The sequence below is a fragment of the Lipophrys pholis genome, assembly GCF_963383615.2.
Source record: "Lipophrys pholis genome assembly, chromosome: 1".
NCBI lineage: Eukaryota > Metazoa > Chordata > Actinopteri > Blenniiformes > Blenniidae > Lipophrys > Lipophrys pholis.
The window spans coordinates 53,231,219-53,250,476 of record NC_137635.1 but is presented as its reverse complement, the minus strand read 5'-3'; the positions used below and the strand labels follow the sequence as shown (position 1 = coordinate 53,250,476).

At 44.4% G+C, this 19,258-nt stretch overlaps 2 protein-coding genes across 6 annotated transcripts in view; both read right to left on the bottom strand.

The window, feature by feature from the left end:
* Positions 1–4,399, bottom strand: part of epb41l3b (erythrocyte membrane protein band 4.1-like 3b) — a 44,267-nt gene extending 39,868 nt beyond the window's left edge. For all 5 annotated transcript variants that reach the window (XM_080462834.1, XM_080462837.1, XM_080462835.1 and 2 more), the window contains exon 1: positions 4,315–4,399. The gene's annotated coding sequence lies outside the window, so the exon portion shown is untranslated. The remainder of the gene's footprint in view (positions 1–4,314) is intronic.
* A 12,751-nt stretch (positions 4,400–17,150) lies between these two features.
* Positions 17,151–18,707, bottom strand: LOC308115209 (transmembrane protein 200C-like; the record flags this gene model as incomplete). The annotated part of the gene is made up of 1 exon (XM_080472618.1): positions 17,151–18,707. The coding sequence occupies one exon, from the start codon at positions 18,705–18,707 to the stop codon at positions 17,151–17,153; it is 1,557 nt and encodes a 518-aa protein (XP_080328744.1).
* Between the last annotated feature and the right edge of the window lie 551 nt (positions 18,708–19,258).

Genomic DNA, 19,258 nt, shown 5'->3' with positions numbered 1-19,258 from the left:
ATCACACACACACACACACACACACACACACACACACACACACACACACACACACACACACACACACACACACACACACACACACACACACACACACACACACACACACACACACACACACACACACACACACACACACACACACACACACACACACACACACACACACACACACACACACACACACACACACACACACACACACACACACACACACACACACACACACACACACACACACACACGATTGCACCAATGTTTGAAATGATTAAATAAATAAAAAAAAATTTAAAATCCCAAGGTGGAACTTTTCGAAAACTTTCCGAGTCGGTCTCCATGTAAATGGGGTAAAACGCCGCTTTTCTATAATGCCGCTACGGCTACTGCGCACTACGGTCATAGTAACTATTCTTCTGCACATGCTCAGTAGATGAACAATTAGAACAATGTTTTTCTCCGCGACGTCAGGACTCCCAGTCCATATTCTCCTGGGACTTGGTACTTTTATTTTGACATTCACCGTAATAACAATCAAACTTGGTCGTCTGTCCATACGAAGGTCCGTGTTCAAACACTGTTAAAAGCTTAGAGCGAATTGTTTCTGCTGTGTGTGTGTGTGTGTGTGTGTGTGTGTGTGTGTGTGTGTGTGTGTGTGTGTGTGTGTGTGTGTGTGTGTGTGGTGGTTTCATTACAAAAACATACAACGGCGCCAACTAGAGGCCTGGCATGCTAACAACTTCATTTTCAGTGTTTCTGTGTAAACGTACATCGTTTCCAAAACGTTGGCGTGTAAACGCAAACCTTTTCTGACACGAAAACTCAAACAAGATGTGTTAAACGCCGTCGTGTGAACGGGGCCTCACACTTCCTGTTATTTATTCCGTTGAACATAGCGACGCAGTTAGCATTAGCTCCGCTAACGGTCAAACTAAATAAAATGCGGAAATGACGCGTTTTCACATGAAATGCTGTCATGTACACGGGGCCTCGGTTACAGCACGGGCCATCGTAGAACATTCATACCATCAAGATCTTTTCTTATATTGTTGTAAAATCAGGATGAAAACGTGTGACTCGTCTATATAAAAACATTTTCTATTTGCAGTCAAGTTTCCTAGTTTCAAATCATCTGTTGAAATAAAAACAAACAATAACAATAGTTAAGATGACATTGGATTATCTGAGTTTGTGTGACAGTGACTCGCCATGGCGGCGTTACGTCAGGTTCCCCCTCACGGATGGGACCGGAGGTTCGTCACATGAAGGTGACTCCGGGCAGGCGAGCGTTTTAGCTGAGGAGGCCATAAATCCTGTCAGTTTGCTGCGCTTACATTCTGAGCATTGCTCTCCCTGGGACTCAACAGAAAGCTCTGCACACTCCCCGATGTTCCAGCTTCACCCTGTACGCAACACGGAGGCCATTTGTTGGAGCTGCTAAGAGTCCAGTCCAGTTTATCTGCTGCTTTGACAAAGAGGGAAAATCCTGTTGCTGTAAAAGATTAGGACTAAATCTCTGTAGATTGATGAGGAGTTAATAAGTTCTTACACGCTGGCTGAGACAGACCAGATGGAATTAAGCATTTTATGAGATTAGTCGAAGTTATGGCTTTTTTTTTTTGTTTTTTTTTAACTAAAACCGACTGCTGGTAACAATCATAAGAGGTTAAATGGGTTAAATAGCCCCTTTTGAATTGTTTAACTCAGTTTGCAGCAGCCAAGTAATTTAATCATTCGAGCTATTTTAATACTGTGCAGTGCGTACATCTTGACCCGGGGCTTAAAAATGACCCAAACAGAACCGCAATCGCAATAAAAAACAGTTTGAAAAGTTACTTCGATTCAGATAATTATATATAAAAATATAATATGAGGATCTACGTCAAATATTCAGACTGCACATGCACAAAAGAGAACTGTGTGACTTAACCCACAAACTACAGTCATAATAGAGGCTGTTTAGTCTGAGAAGAGCAAGTATTGATGAGTTATGTGTGAATGCTGAGTCAACTTATTGACGTTTTAGTTAAGGACAATGGAATTGGCTTCTGAACAGAATTAATATTTGGGTGGAATTTCAGTGACAAACACAAACAAGTTGTGTTTCCTACAGAAATAAATCATAACACTTGGTGAATTTACACAAGTTTTTGTCTCGATCAAAAATGCTTGTTGCTACTCAGAGTAACAGGTTCTCTGCCCGTTCTTATCTCAAAGTGTGTCTCATGTCATAGAAGAAACTGGGTCATGGTCACGACATAAATACAAGAAGCGGTTTGACTATCTTGTATTAATTCTACACGATTCTATAATATATATAATATAATACCCAATAAGCTGTCTTCACCTTATTGTGTAAATCGCTTATGATGTCCAGAAAAATCCCAAAACATCGGAATACAGTGAAAAATACTTCAACAGCCATTTAATAGACTTCAAAATATCCATACATGAGCAGAGGCAAGATTTAAAGGAGTCATATTATACAGCTGTTTAACACTTCCACATGGTGTCGTTTGTTCCAAAACCTTCAGTATTCTAAGTTTCTAGCTCCTCCTTGATTTTCCTCCATTTGAATATTGGATCATAGGAGCTACATTCAGAATCTGCTGTGTCTGTGTGAGCTGGACTGGCTCCGCCCACACATGCCCATCTTGGGAAGAGGAGGAAGTACTTCCTCTCGTGGTGCCATGTGCCAGAGCAGAGCTGCGTAATTGTGTGAGGAGTCAAAGGGAGGGCCTACCTTGATTGGGATTGGCTAAACCCCCGATGACACTATATAGGGTTTGATTTCTGATTGGCTGGTTGGAGCAACACACTTTTTAAAACCTGAAACAAGCCAGGGAGAGAGAGGACAGACTGTCTTCACTTGTGAGGCGTCATTCCAGGTATGGGAACGATTAGTACTGTTGGAGAACCTTTAAAAAGTCCATTTTGAATAATATGACCCCTTTAAATTTTTTATTTCAACATTATTATGGCACTATTTCACCGGTCCGGCACACTGAAGAATAAATTGGTCAGTGTGTGGCCCCTGAACTGAAATGTGTTTGACACAATGGGAGAACACGGACATTCTAGTGGACAGACGACCAAGTTGGATTGTTATTACAGTGCCTGTCAAAATAAAAGTACCAAGTCCCAGGAAAATATGGACTCATGGAGCATGTGCAGAAGAACTCGTTTTTACCCGTTTTAATGACAGTGAGGTGGGAGTGTTGTCAAAAACTTCCACCTTGGGAGCATTTCTTAAAAACTTGTGTTGTCAGTGGCTCCGAGCAAAGCTGTCATGTAAACGAACACCGCAACAAAAGCTTAGTGTTTTCACTTGAATAGTACAGATTTAGTAAAGGTTTGGGACGTGTTCCAGATCCGAATTGAAGATCTGGGATTATAAGACCTTTATTGTGTTGATTCTCAAAGCTGCACGTCATCATTAGAGGGATAAATATAGCCATGACTGGAGGATTTATCTGTGCACAGCCACAGTGACACAGTTCTGTGCTGGACTACATCTCCAGGAGTGTCAGTGGGTTTTTTTTTTTTCCCTCAGTCATGTGACATGACGAGGCATCAACCTCCACAATGCATCCGAGGATGTTTCTGGATCTTAATGCCTCTGCACCAGCAGCTTCCTGTGCATCTTAATGAAGGCGTCCAGCGGACTCCATCCTTCCAGCTGAGGATGTTGAGGATGCAAAAAGACGATCTGGACCTGTAACCACGCCCACCGCACTGCAGATCAAAAAGAAAAAACACCCCAAACTACGTCCTCCGACATCGGATAATGTCACACTTTGACTCACTTTAACAGTGTAACCGTGTCCGTTGAGTCAGCCGTGCCCTCCACGGCTGGGAAAACCGGGGGGATTACAGGTCGGAAATACGCATCTTGTGCGCGTCGCGCTTGTTTTTCACCCAATTTCCCACTTTGCGCCTCGGAACTGGAGCGCGTTAGCCTGCCTCACCACCCGAGGCGGGTTTAACCACAGAATATCTGCCGGATCTCAGCCTTAGAGCAACAAAATACAAAAATCCATTCACGTTAAACAACAGAATGTAAAGCGGGGAGCGGGGGCTGCGGTGGAAGGGCAGAGCCGGACGCGCGGCGCGCAGCGTCGGACACAGTTTAGCCACGTCCACCCGACCCGTTCCGCATGAGTGGAGCCCGCAAAACTGCCTTTTAATGCAAATTACCCCTCATCTGCCACAACAGGGCGATAGGAGGACTAAACGCAGAGGGAGCCCACAAACCCAGACGCGTGTGTCCCCCAGCGAGAAAGTCGGATTAAAGCAGAAAATGAGGATGTTTCTTACCAGACGGCGGGTCCTCCCTCGTCCAGCTCCTGTTTCCTGACAGCGGTGCTGCTGTGCTGCAGTTCCCTTCTCCACCAGCCGATCAAACCCCTCCGAGCACCGAGCACAGCAGCTCACACAGGACAGGAGGACAGCCGGGGCATTATTCCAAACGCACGCCGCCCCCCCCCCCTCCCCCCTCTCTCTGCGCGCCCGCGCACGCACGCACGCACGCAGCAGGGCAATTAATGGCACGAGGTTTGGTGCTTTAATGGGCCAATGCAGCACGAGTCAGGTCTATTTAAAGAAATGAGATTATAATTAACTCGATCATTGTTGGAATGTAACAGGAGCCGCAGGTTTGGAGATGCAGATGAATTTCTTCTAGAAAGTTCTGGGAAATTAGTGGAACGACTGGTAGATCCTCCTGTTGTGCTCAAATTGGAGATTTATGACTGAAGCAGGAGGATGGAGGCGTTTAAAAATTTAAAACAACTACGATATTTTGGCACTGGATAATTCAGGTGGCAAGAAGGTCGTAGTTTGCATGTTCTGCTTGTGTGTGTGTGTGTGTGTGTGTGTGTGTGTGTGTGTGTGTGTGTGTGTGTGTGTGTGTGTGTGTGTGTGTGTGTGTGTGTGTGTGTGTGTGTGTGTGTGTGTGTGTTTGTCCTGTGATGGAAACTGCCCAAATGGCTCCAGCAACCCTCAACAGGATAAAGCTGTATAGAAGATAGATGGATGGATGGATGGATGATTCAGAGGTGGGCAACGAATTTTCCCAAGGGGCTGTGTGAAAGATTAGCACTACCTGTGGAGGGCCGAGGCATTAGTTGACCTCAGTTTTGCTCAAAAAGGAAATTATCTCTAAATAAAAAGCAGGTTTTGTGACTTTTTATGAGCTTTTGTTAAATAATAACTGTACCTTTTTTTTAACGTCTTGTTTGGGTTTGAGACGCCATGTAGCAACAACTAATGCATCAATGGCCAATAGTGTGACAGAATATGCCTATTAAAAGAAAGTAAAGTGCTGAATGCATTATGCACGGTAACTTTCATTTGATTCATACTTTCTCAGTGACACGTGGGTCGGTCAAGGACATTCAAAGGGTCACTTATGGCCTTATGGTTCTATAATTGTCAATTCACAACAGGTCTTTTGCACTGTTTCATACAGATCAGTGGAACTATAAGTGTGACGCAGAACAGAAAATTTTTCCATGATTTCATGATAATACTTCTTACATTGAAAAAAAAAAAAGAAAAGAAGGTAAAACTCTGAATAAAAATGTTTGTTTTAATGATTGAATTTGCTGTTTGTGTTCTGGAGACGGATTGAAACCATGAAAATGTACTTGCGATTGAATCTGATCGACTGGTCGCATGTCTTTTTAAGATTAGGAAACGAGGCGTTTAACCAGAGACGGGTGAGCGGGGGACAGAACTGCGGTTTAGGCAGCATAAGAAAAATTAATGTTTACGTGCGCCGCTACTTTCCATGGCGTTGATGCGAACGCACGGTTTGTGGATATTTAACTGCTTCCCGGCTGACCACATAGGTTTTCAGTGTATTCTTATCCAGTGACGATAAAGAAGGCGTCGTGGTGCCGTGGTTAACGATCTCACCCCAAGATGACAACAGTTTAAATCTCGGTACCGTGTTTGCATGTTCTCTCTGGGCATGTGTCTGGGCAGCTACGTCGTCCATGAGCCCAAACACACGTCTGCTGGCCTCCTCTGGGTAAATACATACGTTTGCATGCTCTCGTAAACGCAGACATAAAAGCAAGTTTTTAATTAAGAGTTGGGTTGCTCCCTGGAGGCATGTACTTTTATTACATATAGTCGCCTTCATGCTGTAGTAAAACAATATGCATCTTACCTCCCCTCCCCTCCCCTCCCCTGCACTGCACTGCACTGCACTGATATAAACAGGCAGCCATTAACATCACAGCCGCGGCTCGGCTCGTAAGGCGAACGCCCCTAAATAGCGACACTGACATAGTGGCCATACTCTGCGCGTAGTAGAGGTTGAGTCTAATAACACACAGTGCACTTGTTGTGCGCTGCAGCCAGACAGCTGGGTGCTGATTCAGTCCCCGTCTAATTGTGGCACGCTTCAGCGACAACAACAATAAATGTTTCACAGTGAGGACATGCAGTTTGATCCATGTTGCAGTCTAAATCTCCACTTCTGGCTCGGGCCGAGGCTGCTGCAGCGCCACAGTAGATGTAACTAAATATTCCTGGAAGCCGCCGTTCCGGGCGGAGGAACAATAGCTGAAGGAGGTTGCACCGTAATGATGTCGGACAATGTTATAACTCTTTCTGAATCCCTCCCTTTATCGTAACTCACTAAATATGTTTTTTTTTCCCCCCCACCTTTGATAATCTATAGACGTCACTCCACTGGAGGTTTCTGACATGTTTCTGAAAATACTGACATGACAGCAAAAGTAAACATCACTTATAAATTGCCTGATTATCATGTACATGACCACAAAGAGGCCATCAGAGACGACCCAGAGTACAACGAGCAGAAAGGACAATGTTTTCTATCCGGACAAGCAGTAGTTATCTGGCACAGCATCGGCATGACTCGGCTGATCGGCTCAGACGTTGCTCATCGGGGCTCGTCTGGCAGCCGGGCGGTGACTGACGATTCCAGTAAACAATCTCGCAGGAAGTATCAAAGCAGATGTGCTCTTCTGACCTCTGCAGTTATGAAGCTGAGATTATATTCATCAAACAATGGCCTGAGCAGTATCTGGGGATAATTTGTATTATATTGTGTCTCGGTCTATTATGATGCTAAAAAACCTGATATAAATTCCTCCTGGTGGCTTTTCTGAAGCTGCGTGAGACTATCTTCGGCCACTAGGGGGCAACACGAATCAAAAATATACAGTAAACAAAGGGGCCATTTCCCAGAAGAGCCATTAAAAAAATTGGAAAAAAAATCACATCACAATTAACTTCTATATTATGAAAAATTACATTTTTTTTCCTCTTTTGGGTTTTATAGTTATTGTTTTTCAAAAAGCTCTTCATATACACACTCAACATTGATCCTAGGGAGCGTTTCATTAAAGGCTTTTTGAACTTATACAACGTTATAAATGAAAAAAGCTGCTGCTTGGTGGCATTGGTTTAGTTCAGTCAGTCTAAAAAGAGAAGTGGAAGTAGATTTACAGCAGCGACGTGGCTTTAACCACAAGTTATTTCAACTTTTTCTTCTTTTTTTTTTTAATCAATATCAATAAGTCACAAGTTCCCAGAATTCTTTTCATATAAATTAAAATGTTTGTGCAAACGTCCACGTCAGTTTTCTGAGTTGAAAACCAATGAGAAAATGACGACCAAAGCAGAAAATGATCAAAGCCTCACTTCTGTTTTTCTTGGATCGACATGTAACATGGAGCAGGAAACACACCCTCGCTCGGCGCAGTCAGGAGGCGGAGCAGCTTATTGCTGACCGACTACATTTTCTGCATAATGCAAGCAAAAAAAAAAAAATACAATGAACCAGTTGTGCTATTTCAATGTGTTTTAAATTTTTTAATTTTTTTTTGTTAACGTGAAAACCCGAAGTCTGTCTCATTAAAATATGTTCCACATCATTGTGGCATCTGCAGCGGTGAATTATTGGGCTCCCGACTGCACATCTATGACTCCTCCGGGCCTCCAGAGCAGCCCTCGGTCAGCAGAATGATTAATGCCGCACAAGACAGACAACATGTGATCTCTGGACTCCACTCAGCTCATGTGGCTGCTTAACTCTTCACTTTTTTTTCTGCTGCGCGCAGACATAAAAGTTCCTGTTGGACTCATCAGCTCTGAACTCTCGCCTTGAACTCAGCCAGACCCCAGAATCTCCACCGCGTCATAAAACTCATGGTTCTACTATCGCACTTTTATCACAGCAGATTCAGTTTGTCTTATCCCGATCTCCTGTGCAAACAGTAATTACCACTTAACGCAAATGCAGTTGAAATCAGCACATTAAGAAGACATCCTGCGAGGAATTAGCTTTTCTTTCAATCCAGCAAAATGAATACATTTCTAAAATACGGAAACTTATGGACCTCATCACATGCGAGCCAATTTCCAGTGCTGTGGTCAGAGGCAGCGGGCCGGCACTTCATCAATACAGAATTACATTGAAGCCTGTTCCGCACATGGCAAATCACCCATATGATCCAATTAAAAAAGGGAAGAAGAAAAATACAAGTGTCTGCCTCCCCCAGAGCCGGAATGGAACAATAAATGCTAGTTTGAAAGAGCAAACATCGGATCACGTTTCCATTTCATCTGCTGGGATTTCTCCACAATCGCCGACCGGCCGGCCCGAGAGGATGCAGAGCGTTTATGTGAAGCTCGTCCTGGAATGACGACGCCTCTGATTCCGGCACTCGAGTTTCAGTCTAAACAAACTCCATTGTTCGAGTCTGTTGAAGGCGTTATTGACAGGCGAGACTCAAACGATCGCTGTGTTTTCAGTGCGGCCCGCAAGGTTACGCTTTGACCCCGTAAGTGAACTCACAGTGAATCCGCGCCAAACTTGGCTTCCAGCCTCAAGCGACGCTGCGACCCCCTGCTGTCCGGCTCTACGAGGCTGGGAACGCCGACACTCCCACAGGTCAGCGAGCACAACACACAACACACACACACACACCACCCCCTGCCTTGAACACATCCTCGTCACTACACCTGTTAAAATAACTGATTTCCTCAAACTCTGGTCACTGGTCTGATGGTAAACCGACTTCACCTTTAATGCAGTGAACAGCTTTACGTGGTTCATCACATTCACCCGTTCACTCACACGCCAATGGAGGCAGCAGCCATGCCCAAGGACACTTCGGCATGTAGAGATGGGAATGGAACCTGCGACCTTCCAGTTGGGAGACGACCGCGCTACCAACTTTAGTTCCTCTATATCTCTGAACATCATATGCAGAAGATACTTCATCCTAATACTATGGGGGGTTTTCTTTTTTTTTTTCAATTGTATTTGCATACCTGGTTTATTTTCATGTGGTTAAAAAGACAAAGAAAATGCTATTAAAAAAGGCTACAAACCTCTAAAACTGCAAAAACAAAACGGAAAAAAGTGCTGGCAGTATTGGCCTGATTTTATTTTGAAACGGTCAAGATTGGAGCAAAAACAGGTCAAACGGCGGGAAAATGGCTAAAGTGGCGAACATCACAAGAAAAAATCAGAATGGCTGAAAGAATCAAAGCAGCTGAAAGTCACAGTTAAAAAAGGCTCCAACGGTTAAAATGAAACGTCATGAATATATGTTTAGCACCACTACATAAATAACTTTACAGCCGTGCGATCGTTTGTGATTAAACGTGTTTTGTGGCTCCGGATCAATCTTATTTGTGACGTTAAAGCGTGCAGACACCCTGACCTATTTAACTCTTTCATATCCGACACTGAAGACTCAAGGAAACCGTGACGACGAGCAGTTCCTCCTTTCTTTTTTCCTTCTACCTGTGAGGAAGTACATCTTATCACGAGGAATCATAAACGTGGTGTGCATTTCTAACCTTTGAAAAAATAGAAAATAAAAAAACCCCCATGGCCTTACGATTCTGCCCTTTGAGTGATTGTGGACGAGGCGTTTTGAGGGAGTGGCGGCACGTGTGCGAGCACGAGGCGAGGGAAGGGAAAGAAAACCGTGCTTATAATTACACTCAAGTTTTGGTACGTTATGTTGTTCATACGTGAACGCGAGTCTTTTCTATTTGCTATAATCGCCGTGCGCGGCAGCCAGGAGCTCAGAGGAAACCCATTTATCAGGCGTTGTGCTGTGAAGCGCTTTAATTCTTTAACACATCGCCATGACCTTTGTTTCAGTCTTTAATGCTGATAGTATGAACAGAGTCCTTGAATCGCTTTTGTTTAACTCCGGAGTGCAGAACATCTCATCTGTGGAGGACGTGTGTGTATCATGGCTGCAAATATATACAAAAAAATAAACACTGACATGTTTGTAAGTCAATTTTAATTTGTGGGCAACCTTTTTTCTTCTAGGTTTAATGTGCCCGTTTTTTCTGGAACCTTAACTGTACTGCTGCTTGTGTGTAAAACTTGTGTATAGTATATATTGACTGTCTTTTGTGAAAATAGCATTATTAGTTTAAAAACTAAATTGTGTGACATTATGTAGAGAGCCTTGTTTTGTTTTTTGTCGATGTGGTCGGTGTGAATAAAGTTTTGCTTCAACCGACAACCTTTCAGCTGATTAGTTGGACTAATGAGAGTTTCTTTGTTCTGTGAAACACCGTTTCAGTAAAGAACAAGCTGGAATAGTCTTCCAATTACTATTAGAGTCTTAAAGGATAATCAATCCTGTGATCACTTGTAAGAGCTGATTAAATGTTATAGACTGGGGATTTTATTTATATTGCAGGCGTGGTTGTAAATAGTGTATATACTCTATGTCCATGTTTGTTCGTTTTGTCTTAAATGTACGAGGACTATGAACGGAAAGTAGCCCATGGCTAAATCTGGCGCGAGGAAAGAAAGTTTTTGTTTTCCGAAGACTGCCAAAATAAAATTCAAAATTCAAATAATATTAAAAAAGAAATTCATGACTAATAACTGCAGCTAATAATGTAATAATACACAAATAAAACTGCATTTTTTGAAATGAGAGTTGTTGTTTTTTTACTGGTTTTGTGCATTTTGTTTATTACAAGATTATGGGTATAGTACTATTTTATTATTATTATTCTCAGCAATCGGCAGCAGGAAGTAGTTTTCTGTAGTCGTGGGAGGGTGGGGGGGGGGGGGGGGGGTGGGAGGGTGGAGACAACAAAAGCTCCTGCACAATATTCGATCCGAGTGGGAGCTGAAAGAACAACCCCCCCCGCCCCCCCGTTCGCTCCACTATAAATACCCCGGGACTGTGGAGGTGCCATCACACAGGCTGCAGCTTTATAAGGCAAAAGACGGCTCCATAGCGCTCGCAGGCCACGCTGCCAGATAACAATACGCCCGACCAGCTTATCGCTCTACTCAACAAGATTGAGTCATACGTTTTATCTCCTCCAGCCCCCCGAAGGAAACACAGCGGGCTCACGTGTTCGGCTGATCCTAACCAAGTGTGAACCACCGGGGGGCGCCACCGGACTCCGTCACGCCGCCTCATTTACATTCGGTCCGACGCTTTTGAAACGTTCCAGCAAAAGTTCCTATTGAAATACATTGACAGTAAAAGTTGTTTTCTATCTGGAGGATTCAAGAAGGTATTCAAGTACAAATCGTATCTCCACAGCAGCAGATATTGATGTTTTCTTTTTCCCCGTCAATACAAAGCCACAAATCAATTACTCGTCTACAAACAAAGAGTGAAAAACAAAATAAAGACTTTCTTTAGTTGGAAAAAAAAAAAAACCCGACCAAAACGTGATTGTTTGTTCTTAAAGAGTGAAAGAAAACAAGTTCGGGTGCGTACGTGATGCGATAGTGAGGAAAAAGAAGTTTACAACTGTGATGTGCCGCTGATAAAAGACTTTGGAAGAAGGAAAGTTAGACACACAATCCAAAAGTTAAACATTCTTCTCCGTATATATGAACTCACCAGCAAGGCACCAGTAAGTTTGCAGTCGAGTTAAGATGAACTACATGAATTTTATCGGGTCAAATCACCAGAAACGCCTCTGAATAGAATCCAGTTAATCTCAAACTCGTCACACAGATTAGTTGAGTTAAAACTTCTAGCAAGCTAAAACCAAACCAAACTTTATTTCTACTTTAAAGTGAGCTGCTGTGCCGGATTATAAAATAGGCTGTAAAAATTATAAAAAATCACTAGAAGGGTACACAACAAGTTGTAAGATAATCATCAATTTGCAAACATAAAGACTCATCGATCGACATTCCAATCTGGTTTTAATCCAGCCTTCTCAGTAAATGCACCCTGTGTGTGTAATCCGATTACTAACGCGACTCCGCCCCTTCCAGGTGAAAAGTCACAGACGTCACTTTTACTCTCACCTTTGCATTTCTTTAATCAGTAAATCTTTGATGATGGCAGAGATCTGCGGACTCTCCTCTCCGACCTTTGACCTTCATGCTCCTTCGTTTATCATTTTCGGTGAGTCACCGCGGCAACGAGTCCGACGGTACAATGGAGATGCTAATGAACATCGATCCTGTTGTTGATGGACTCCACATCCAGCCACTTTTCATTGAAGTGTAGAAAAGCGAAACAGTAAAGGGGTTTCATCTCGTTACGTCACCCTGCGTTCGGCGCAGACGAGGAGTAGGAAATGAAATAGTGTTTAAAGAGGCGGCGTCCGGGAAGAGCCCGTCACGCCGCTCAAAGGAAGGGGATTCTTTAATCGGAGCATTTTAACGTCTTTAGACTCGATCCCGGGCGACACATCCAAAGTTTTAGGACGTTCCAGTTCAAGTAAAGATCTTGGAAAATCCCCGCAGCTCAGCCACAATTACAACCTTCAGTGGGGGAACGTGGAAACAAGAAACACGGTCAACCACCATGTTTTTTGTTTTTTTTTAAACTGTTACTGTCTGTGTCGCATAATTTGCAGTGTGTGTGTGACAACGTTGACAGGATCTCAAACACACACACTGTGTGACGAAATCAGCTGAAGGAAATCTGGGTGGAACACAAAGACCTGAAAACTCACTTTGTTCTAACAGATTGTGTGGAGTTCCCTTTTTTTCTTTTTTTTCCTCGGTGGAACTACAGGAAAAAGGTGGCGGCGTCACTCCGGAGTTCAATCACAAGGTGATGGCGTTCAGTGGATTGATGACAATCAGCCAAATCCGCTCGGGGGAAGCGCACATGACACTGCAACTATTGTCATACCAGTTAATTATCTATTTTAGCCATCGGTGATAATGAGTTGAACGGTCTTGGCTCCGACTTCGGTCGATGAAAACAAACTTTGTGACCCTACTGTGCACTAGCTATCTGCCCAACAGCAAACAACCAACAACAACAACACACTGAGCAACTAAACAAATCAGGGCTAAAACAGAGGAAGTAATTGGATTACAATTGGTTGAGGAGAAACTGACACTGAATAATTCAATCAAACCAGATGTAAATGAGAAGACACTCATTAGAACGCCGATGATATGAAAAGGTTGTAATTAGTTGTCATTGACCAATGGAGGGCGGATAAATCAGTTATTGTAGCTTTATAACATCGCGACTCTTGACGCTCTAACTGTGACTTTGCGGAGGTTTCAACCCAATTCCAACACAACGCAGGGACACACGAACAAAGAACCTCACTTAAGTATTGAGTAATATCTTCCCCTCCCGACTTTGAGCCGGATCATGGCGACTCTAAAACCTACAACCTCAGCGAAAACTGTGGGTAGAGACATGCAGGGACAGAGAACATCAGCTCCAGCCAATGAACATGACAAGTCCCACGGACTTTGTCCAGCTTTATCTCCCCCGCTGCTGCACATTCACCTCCATCATTCAGCGCCCATAAAACCTGCTGAGCTGCAAAAAAAATGACCGTGTGGCACAATAAAACCCAATGGCACGCTATATTAGATATATGTCGAAAACGTTAAATACCAAATAAAAAACTCTAAAAAAAAAATAAATAAATAAAAGTCCTTTAGGATGCCAAGGAGTGGATGAAAGAGATTACTGAAACCTCTTTGATGATTTTTTTTTCACCCTCCATTTCTATTTTGAGGGGAAAGCAAGAGGAAAAGCATGCTGTGATAACGTCCCACTTCCTAACTGTCTGTTTGTGCCCAAGTTCATTTTAAAATCTGTGTCTTGACAGACAAGGAGGACAAACTCTGCATTCTGAGGAGAAACCGGGTGATTAAAAAAGAAACAGCAACCATGACTGAACACAATGTCATGTATGATCCAAGGGACTTTTCTTGCAGTTCTAACATCAGAAAGGGAAATAATTCTAACACTTTCACCAGCTGCTGAAACGATTTTTTTTTTCTTAACTTTTGCACTCATTTTTATTCTTAGATTTTAATCTACTCGCCTCGGAAATGGCATTAAATAGCTACCCTGTCAATGAGGGTAAAAGCTGATCTTACAGTTACTCGAGGTATTTTGACAGCCCTGCACGTGACTCCAGTTTGTCTCACACTTTTTCTTTTTTTTTTTTGTGTGTGTGAATGAAAACTTGTACTCACCGTTTCACATTCCAGCAGCAGGTCACATTGTGGTGGAAAGTCCGGTGATTTCAGTAGAAACACACATGGAAATGAAACCAAACCAAACCGAGTAAGAAACATTTATGCGCATTGAGAAAGTTGACAGTCAAATAAAGTGTGGAAAATACGTCAAAAGAAGAAGAAGAAGAAGAAGAAAGCGGCTTAAATCGCTTTGTCCCTGTTTTTATTTTGGGTACGTGAACGCCTCACGGGCTCAATCTACACAAAGTGGGCGCTTTACCTGAGTCTTCACGGCGCGCGCGCACGCTCCACGAGACACCGGCTGTGACCAGCGTGCGTTACCGGAGACCTGGGTCTCTACGCGGGGCTCGTCCGGGAGCAAAAGACCAGACACCTGTAAGCGCCTGCTTTGGCAAACCTTTCCCCGGAGACGGAGCGCTCTAACCCCGCCCCTCCTGCCCGGAAAAAAATAGAAAAAGAAACAACCCCCACGGTAACTCCTAAGCAGATACGCCTACGACAGCGTTCAGCGTTCAGCGTCGCCCCCTGCTGGACGCCTGGAGCATGCCAGATTTTAAATCTCTTATGTCACATGACCACTGGATGGCCATTCTCAGCGTCTTCTTCTTTTTTTTACCTCATGAGAAGTGCGCTAATAAATATTACATTTAGTTGTGGTGAAAGCGTTTAGATCTTTTACATTATGTGACAACATGTGGAAGGAAGAGGATGCTGCGGACGGAGCTGCCCGGCAAGGGGAGCAGAGGACGTTATGCACTCGTGATACCAAGAAACTCCTCTCATAATTGAATTTCGATGTTGAATAAAAATAGTGAAATGATGTTTGAAAATACTTTTTTCCTGTTATAATAAACCACTTACTCACACCCAATGTGGGACATTAAAGACTTTCGGTTACCATCTCCTGTCCAAATAGTATCTCACTGATTCTGTGTTGATATGTTAGAGGTGTCCGTCTTTATTAACTTCTTTCTTTGGTTTCCTCTGCTTGTTGTTCCGTCATAGTTTCTTTTCATGACTGTACTATTTATTGATCGGGAAGGTTTCATATAAGCTCCTTGGATTTCTTTCCTGTCCTGCAGTTTGTTTTTTTCATATTATAATTATGCAGTATATTCATATTTTGTTAAATAAAAGATTTTGAAGAGGAAAAAAGTGGAGACATCACAATAAATAAACTCTTAAATTGAAAAATCTTGCAAAATAACTAGAAATATAATCTTTTCAAAGTCCACTCTTCCATCCCGAGATGTGCAAAAGAAAATGCATCATGTTTTTAACTGCGAGAACTCACGCATGCGATTTCGTTTTTGGTGACTGAACTTGAGGCCTCTCAGAGATCCTCATTCGTCCACAAACCGCATTTATATAACTGCTCTTTAAAGGCAGAAAGCCATGTGGGAGAAGTAGCACCATCCGCAGGCTGCACGGGCCAGCGTCAGGTAGAAGCGAAAGCACAAGGAGACAGGTAGGCTTATGGGAATCTGCATTTCGAGAGTGCAGGACCATTAAATAATGCAAACGCTTGCATAGAAAGCACCGCTGACTCCTGTAGCAGGCAGGCATTAAATCTCCCCTCTCAGTTGAAGATGAACAAGTTGGGGATTTGATTTCCATTACATGTCACCCATTTAAATCAGTAGACAGTGCTCAATAATTACGAAAACTGCTGTAAAAGGTCACCGACAGGCCACACGTCTCAGTTCAGTAAGCACAGATAATGCAACATCAATACCACTGCAGCGTTTCCCCGGTAATAAGAAGCCACGGTCTGTACAGTCACAACCACTCGCACTCCGACTCTCGGGGGTTTTCAGCTTTTTTTTTTTTTTTTTTTTCTCAATGCAAGAAAAACTACTTGGGGAGCAAACAACGAAAAACAAACAAACAAATTTTTAGCATTCGATGCATTTAATCTAACATCACACATGATGACACCTATTGAGACCTGACAGAGGTTGTGTTTACAGCCAAATCTTAATTCAACCATGAATGCTTCGTATGAACAAGTGTGCACGCAGGGAAGACCACGTCCAGAAGGTCCGGATCCATAAACCAAACGTCTACCTGAGATTCAGTTCAGTTCACCTATTCACGTGGTATTCACACAAATAAAAGTAGACTTGTTTTTTTTTTCCCCCATTCTGTGGCATGTGTCAATGCTACAGTACAACATGTTGGACAGCAGTTTTCTCTTTTGGCAAATCCTACGAGCTACAATATTTGCCCTACTCTCATACAAAAGGAAAGATAAAACTTTATCTAATTAGATTTGAACTTTTTTGTCTCTCTATTTTCTCTTCTTTAGTTTTTTTATATATATATATATATATATATATATATATATATATATATATATATATATATATATATATATATATATATATATATATATATAAATCTTTACTAAAACTCCTTACAAGTCTTTAGTATTGCTCTTGCTACAATGAAAAAATATAAAACAAAAAAAAAATTCCATCTGGATATTGAGCTGTGGATGTGGTGTATTTATAAAGAGCCTGGCTCTTGAGTGTTCATGGCTATGTTTCAATAGTCCTGTAGCGGCGTCCTCTCCGTGGTTTCCGTCGCTCCGCCTTCAACATCGGCGATCACAGAGGAAGGTTCAAAACAAAGAACAAGACAAGAGAGTTTCACGAGGCTCGTTACGTAAGTGAACTAAAAAGATCGCCTAGGATTCTGCCAAGGTGCTGGGTGTCGCCAGGTCGTCCTCTCCCTGAGCCGCCGCCGCCGCCGCCATTGTTGTTGCATCTGCGTCCGTTGCTACGTCCAGCTCAGCGGCCACCAGCGAGGCGTCGGGAGCGTCGAAGGACTCGCCCCCGAGGTCGGTCAGTTTGATGTAGCCCTTGCTGTTGGAGCGCTCCAGGCGGGGACAGCTGAAGCGCCGGGCTCTGTCGCCTTGGCGACACGCAGACACAGACAGGCTGCAGCGCCGCGCGGACCTGGGCTGATCCGTGAGAGAGTTGAGCGACAGCCGTGACCCCATCGCCCTGGCAACGGGCGACGGAGGGGACAGCTGGGTCCACGGGAGCCGTCCATCCCCCGTGTCCGCGGAAACGTCCTCGTGGCTCCGACGAGGCAGCGGCGGCGGGTGGTCCGTCGGAGCTTCCTCCCGCTTTCCGTCCGTCTCGTCGCCCCGTCCTTCCCCGCCGACGGCTACAGCGGCGGCCTCGATGACCACCTCCTCCGCGGAGCGCCCCGCCGCCCGCGCCCCCCCCGACTCGCCCACCTCACAGTTGTTAAGTTTGATGACGGGGAGGGTGAAGGCGTTCACGGAGGAGGTGACGATGGAGGTGGTCTCCCAGGGGCGGGGCAGCGGGGCCTGCTCGCTGCTGTTGCTGTAGTCCTTGTAGATGCTGTAGACGGTGTCCGTGAAGGTCTGGACGTCTCTCGACCAGCTGCGGGGTCTGCCGGCCAGCGAGGAGCGCCTCAGCGCCTCGTCGCCGTCCAACTCGCGCCGAGGGCCGGGTCCGGCGGACGGCCAGGAGCCACGGGCGAGCGACCCGCTGGCGGGGAAGGCGCCCGACGGGCCCTCGGCGCTCCTGGACTGCGTGTAGTTCACCAGGCCGTTCAGGGGAGAGTACTCCTTCGACCGGACGCTGTGCAGGTCGATCACAGTCGAGTAAATGTCTCTGAGGTTGATGATTTTAGTTTTCTTGTCGCGGTTCTCGTGGAGGACGGCGTTGGCGCAGATGAAGAGAAAAATGCCGATCCCCATCACCAGCGGCCCGAAGACTTTCAGATTGTCCGAGTACAGGTAAGTATCCAGGAAGTCACAGAGGAGGCCGCAGCTGGGCGAGGGATCGGGAACGCTGCTGTTGGAATGGCTCTGGTTGGACGGGGTTTGTCCCGGAGGAGGAGGAGGAGGAGGAGGATGAGGAAGAGGAGGCCTGTCCTGCGTCAAGTTAGAGGAAACAGCCGGACTCCTGGAGTAGCTCAGCCTGTTGGAGTGGTAGACTCCGGTCCTGCGGCGCTCCTGGTAGTCCAGCTGGTTCTGGCTCGGCCAGTAGCCCAGCACGGCCATAGAGATCCCCACCATGAGGACAACGACTCCGACGGCAGCCACCAAACCGGCCGGCGAGCACAGATTAAGCTTCCCCTTCACCACCACCACGTCGTTCTTCTTCTTCTTTTTGGATTTCCGCTTCCGTTTGTTCTCCGCTCGGTTTTTGGAGCGCAGCGAATCCTGCCGCCGGTTCATGCGCAGCAGGCCGCCGGTGGCGATCATGGTGGCGGTGGGGCAGCCGGCTCGTCACTCAATCTGCGGGAACACGGAACAGAACGAAAGGGGATATTTACTGTATACCAACAATAGATGCCATCTTGGATGTGTGGTCATGTCATTTAGAGATTACACATGTAATCCATGTTCATCATAGATGGATTATGAGATGGATGCTGCAGATAAACCAGGTTCCCTCTGTGAGAAAAACTATTTATCATCCCAGAAATTAGGCTGGTGAAACTGTATTTTTATCCCCTGAAAATACGATACATACAAACATAGTAAACTATTGTAGAAACATGCAAATCTAGTTTTTTCTTCTTCTCTGATATAACCCCCAGGAATAAATAAAAGGGGATAACACTGTGAATATTCAAAATGTTAGGATGTTCTTATGGTTATTTTAAAGATTACTCTCTAGTTCAGAGGCCACATACTGGTAGAATAGTGCCATAATACCCTTTACTTTTCAACTTTAAAGCTTTTCTCTGTTGTCGTGCAGAGTACACGTGTTTAAAATGTCTATATTTTCACAAAAAAACTAACAAATACTA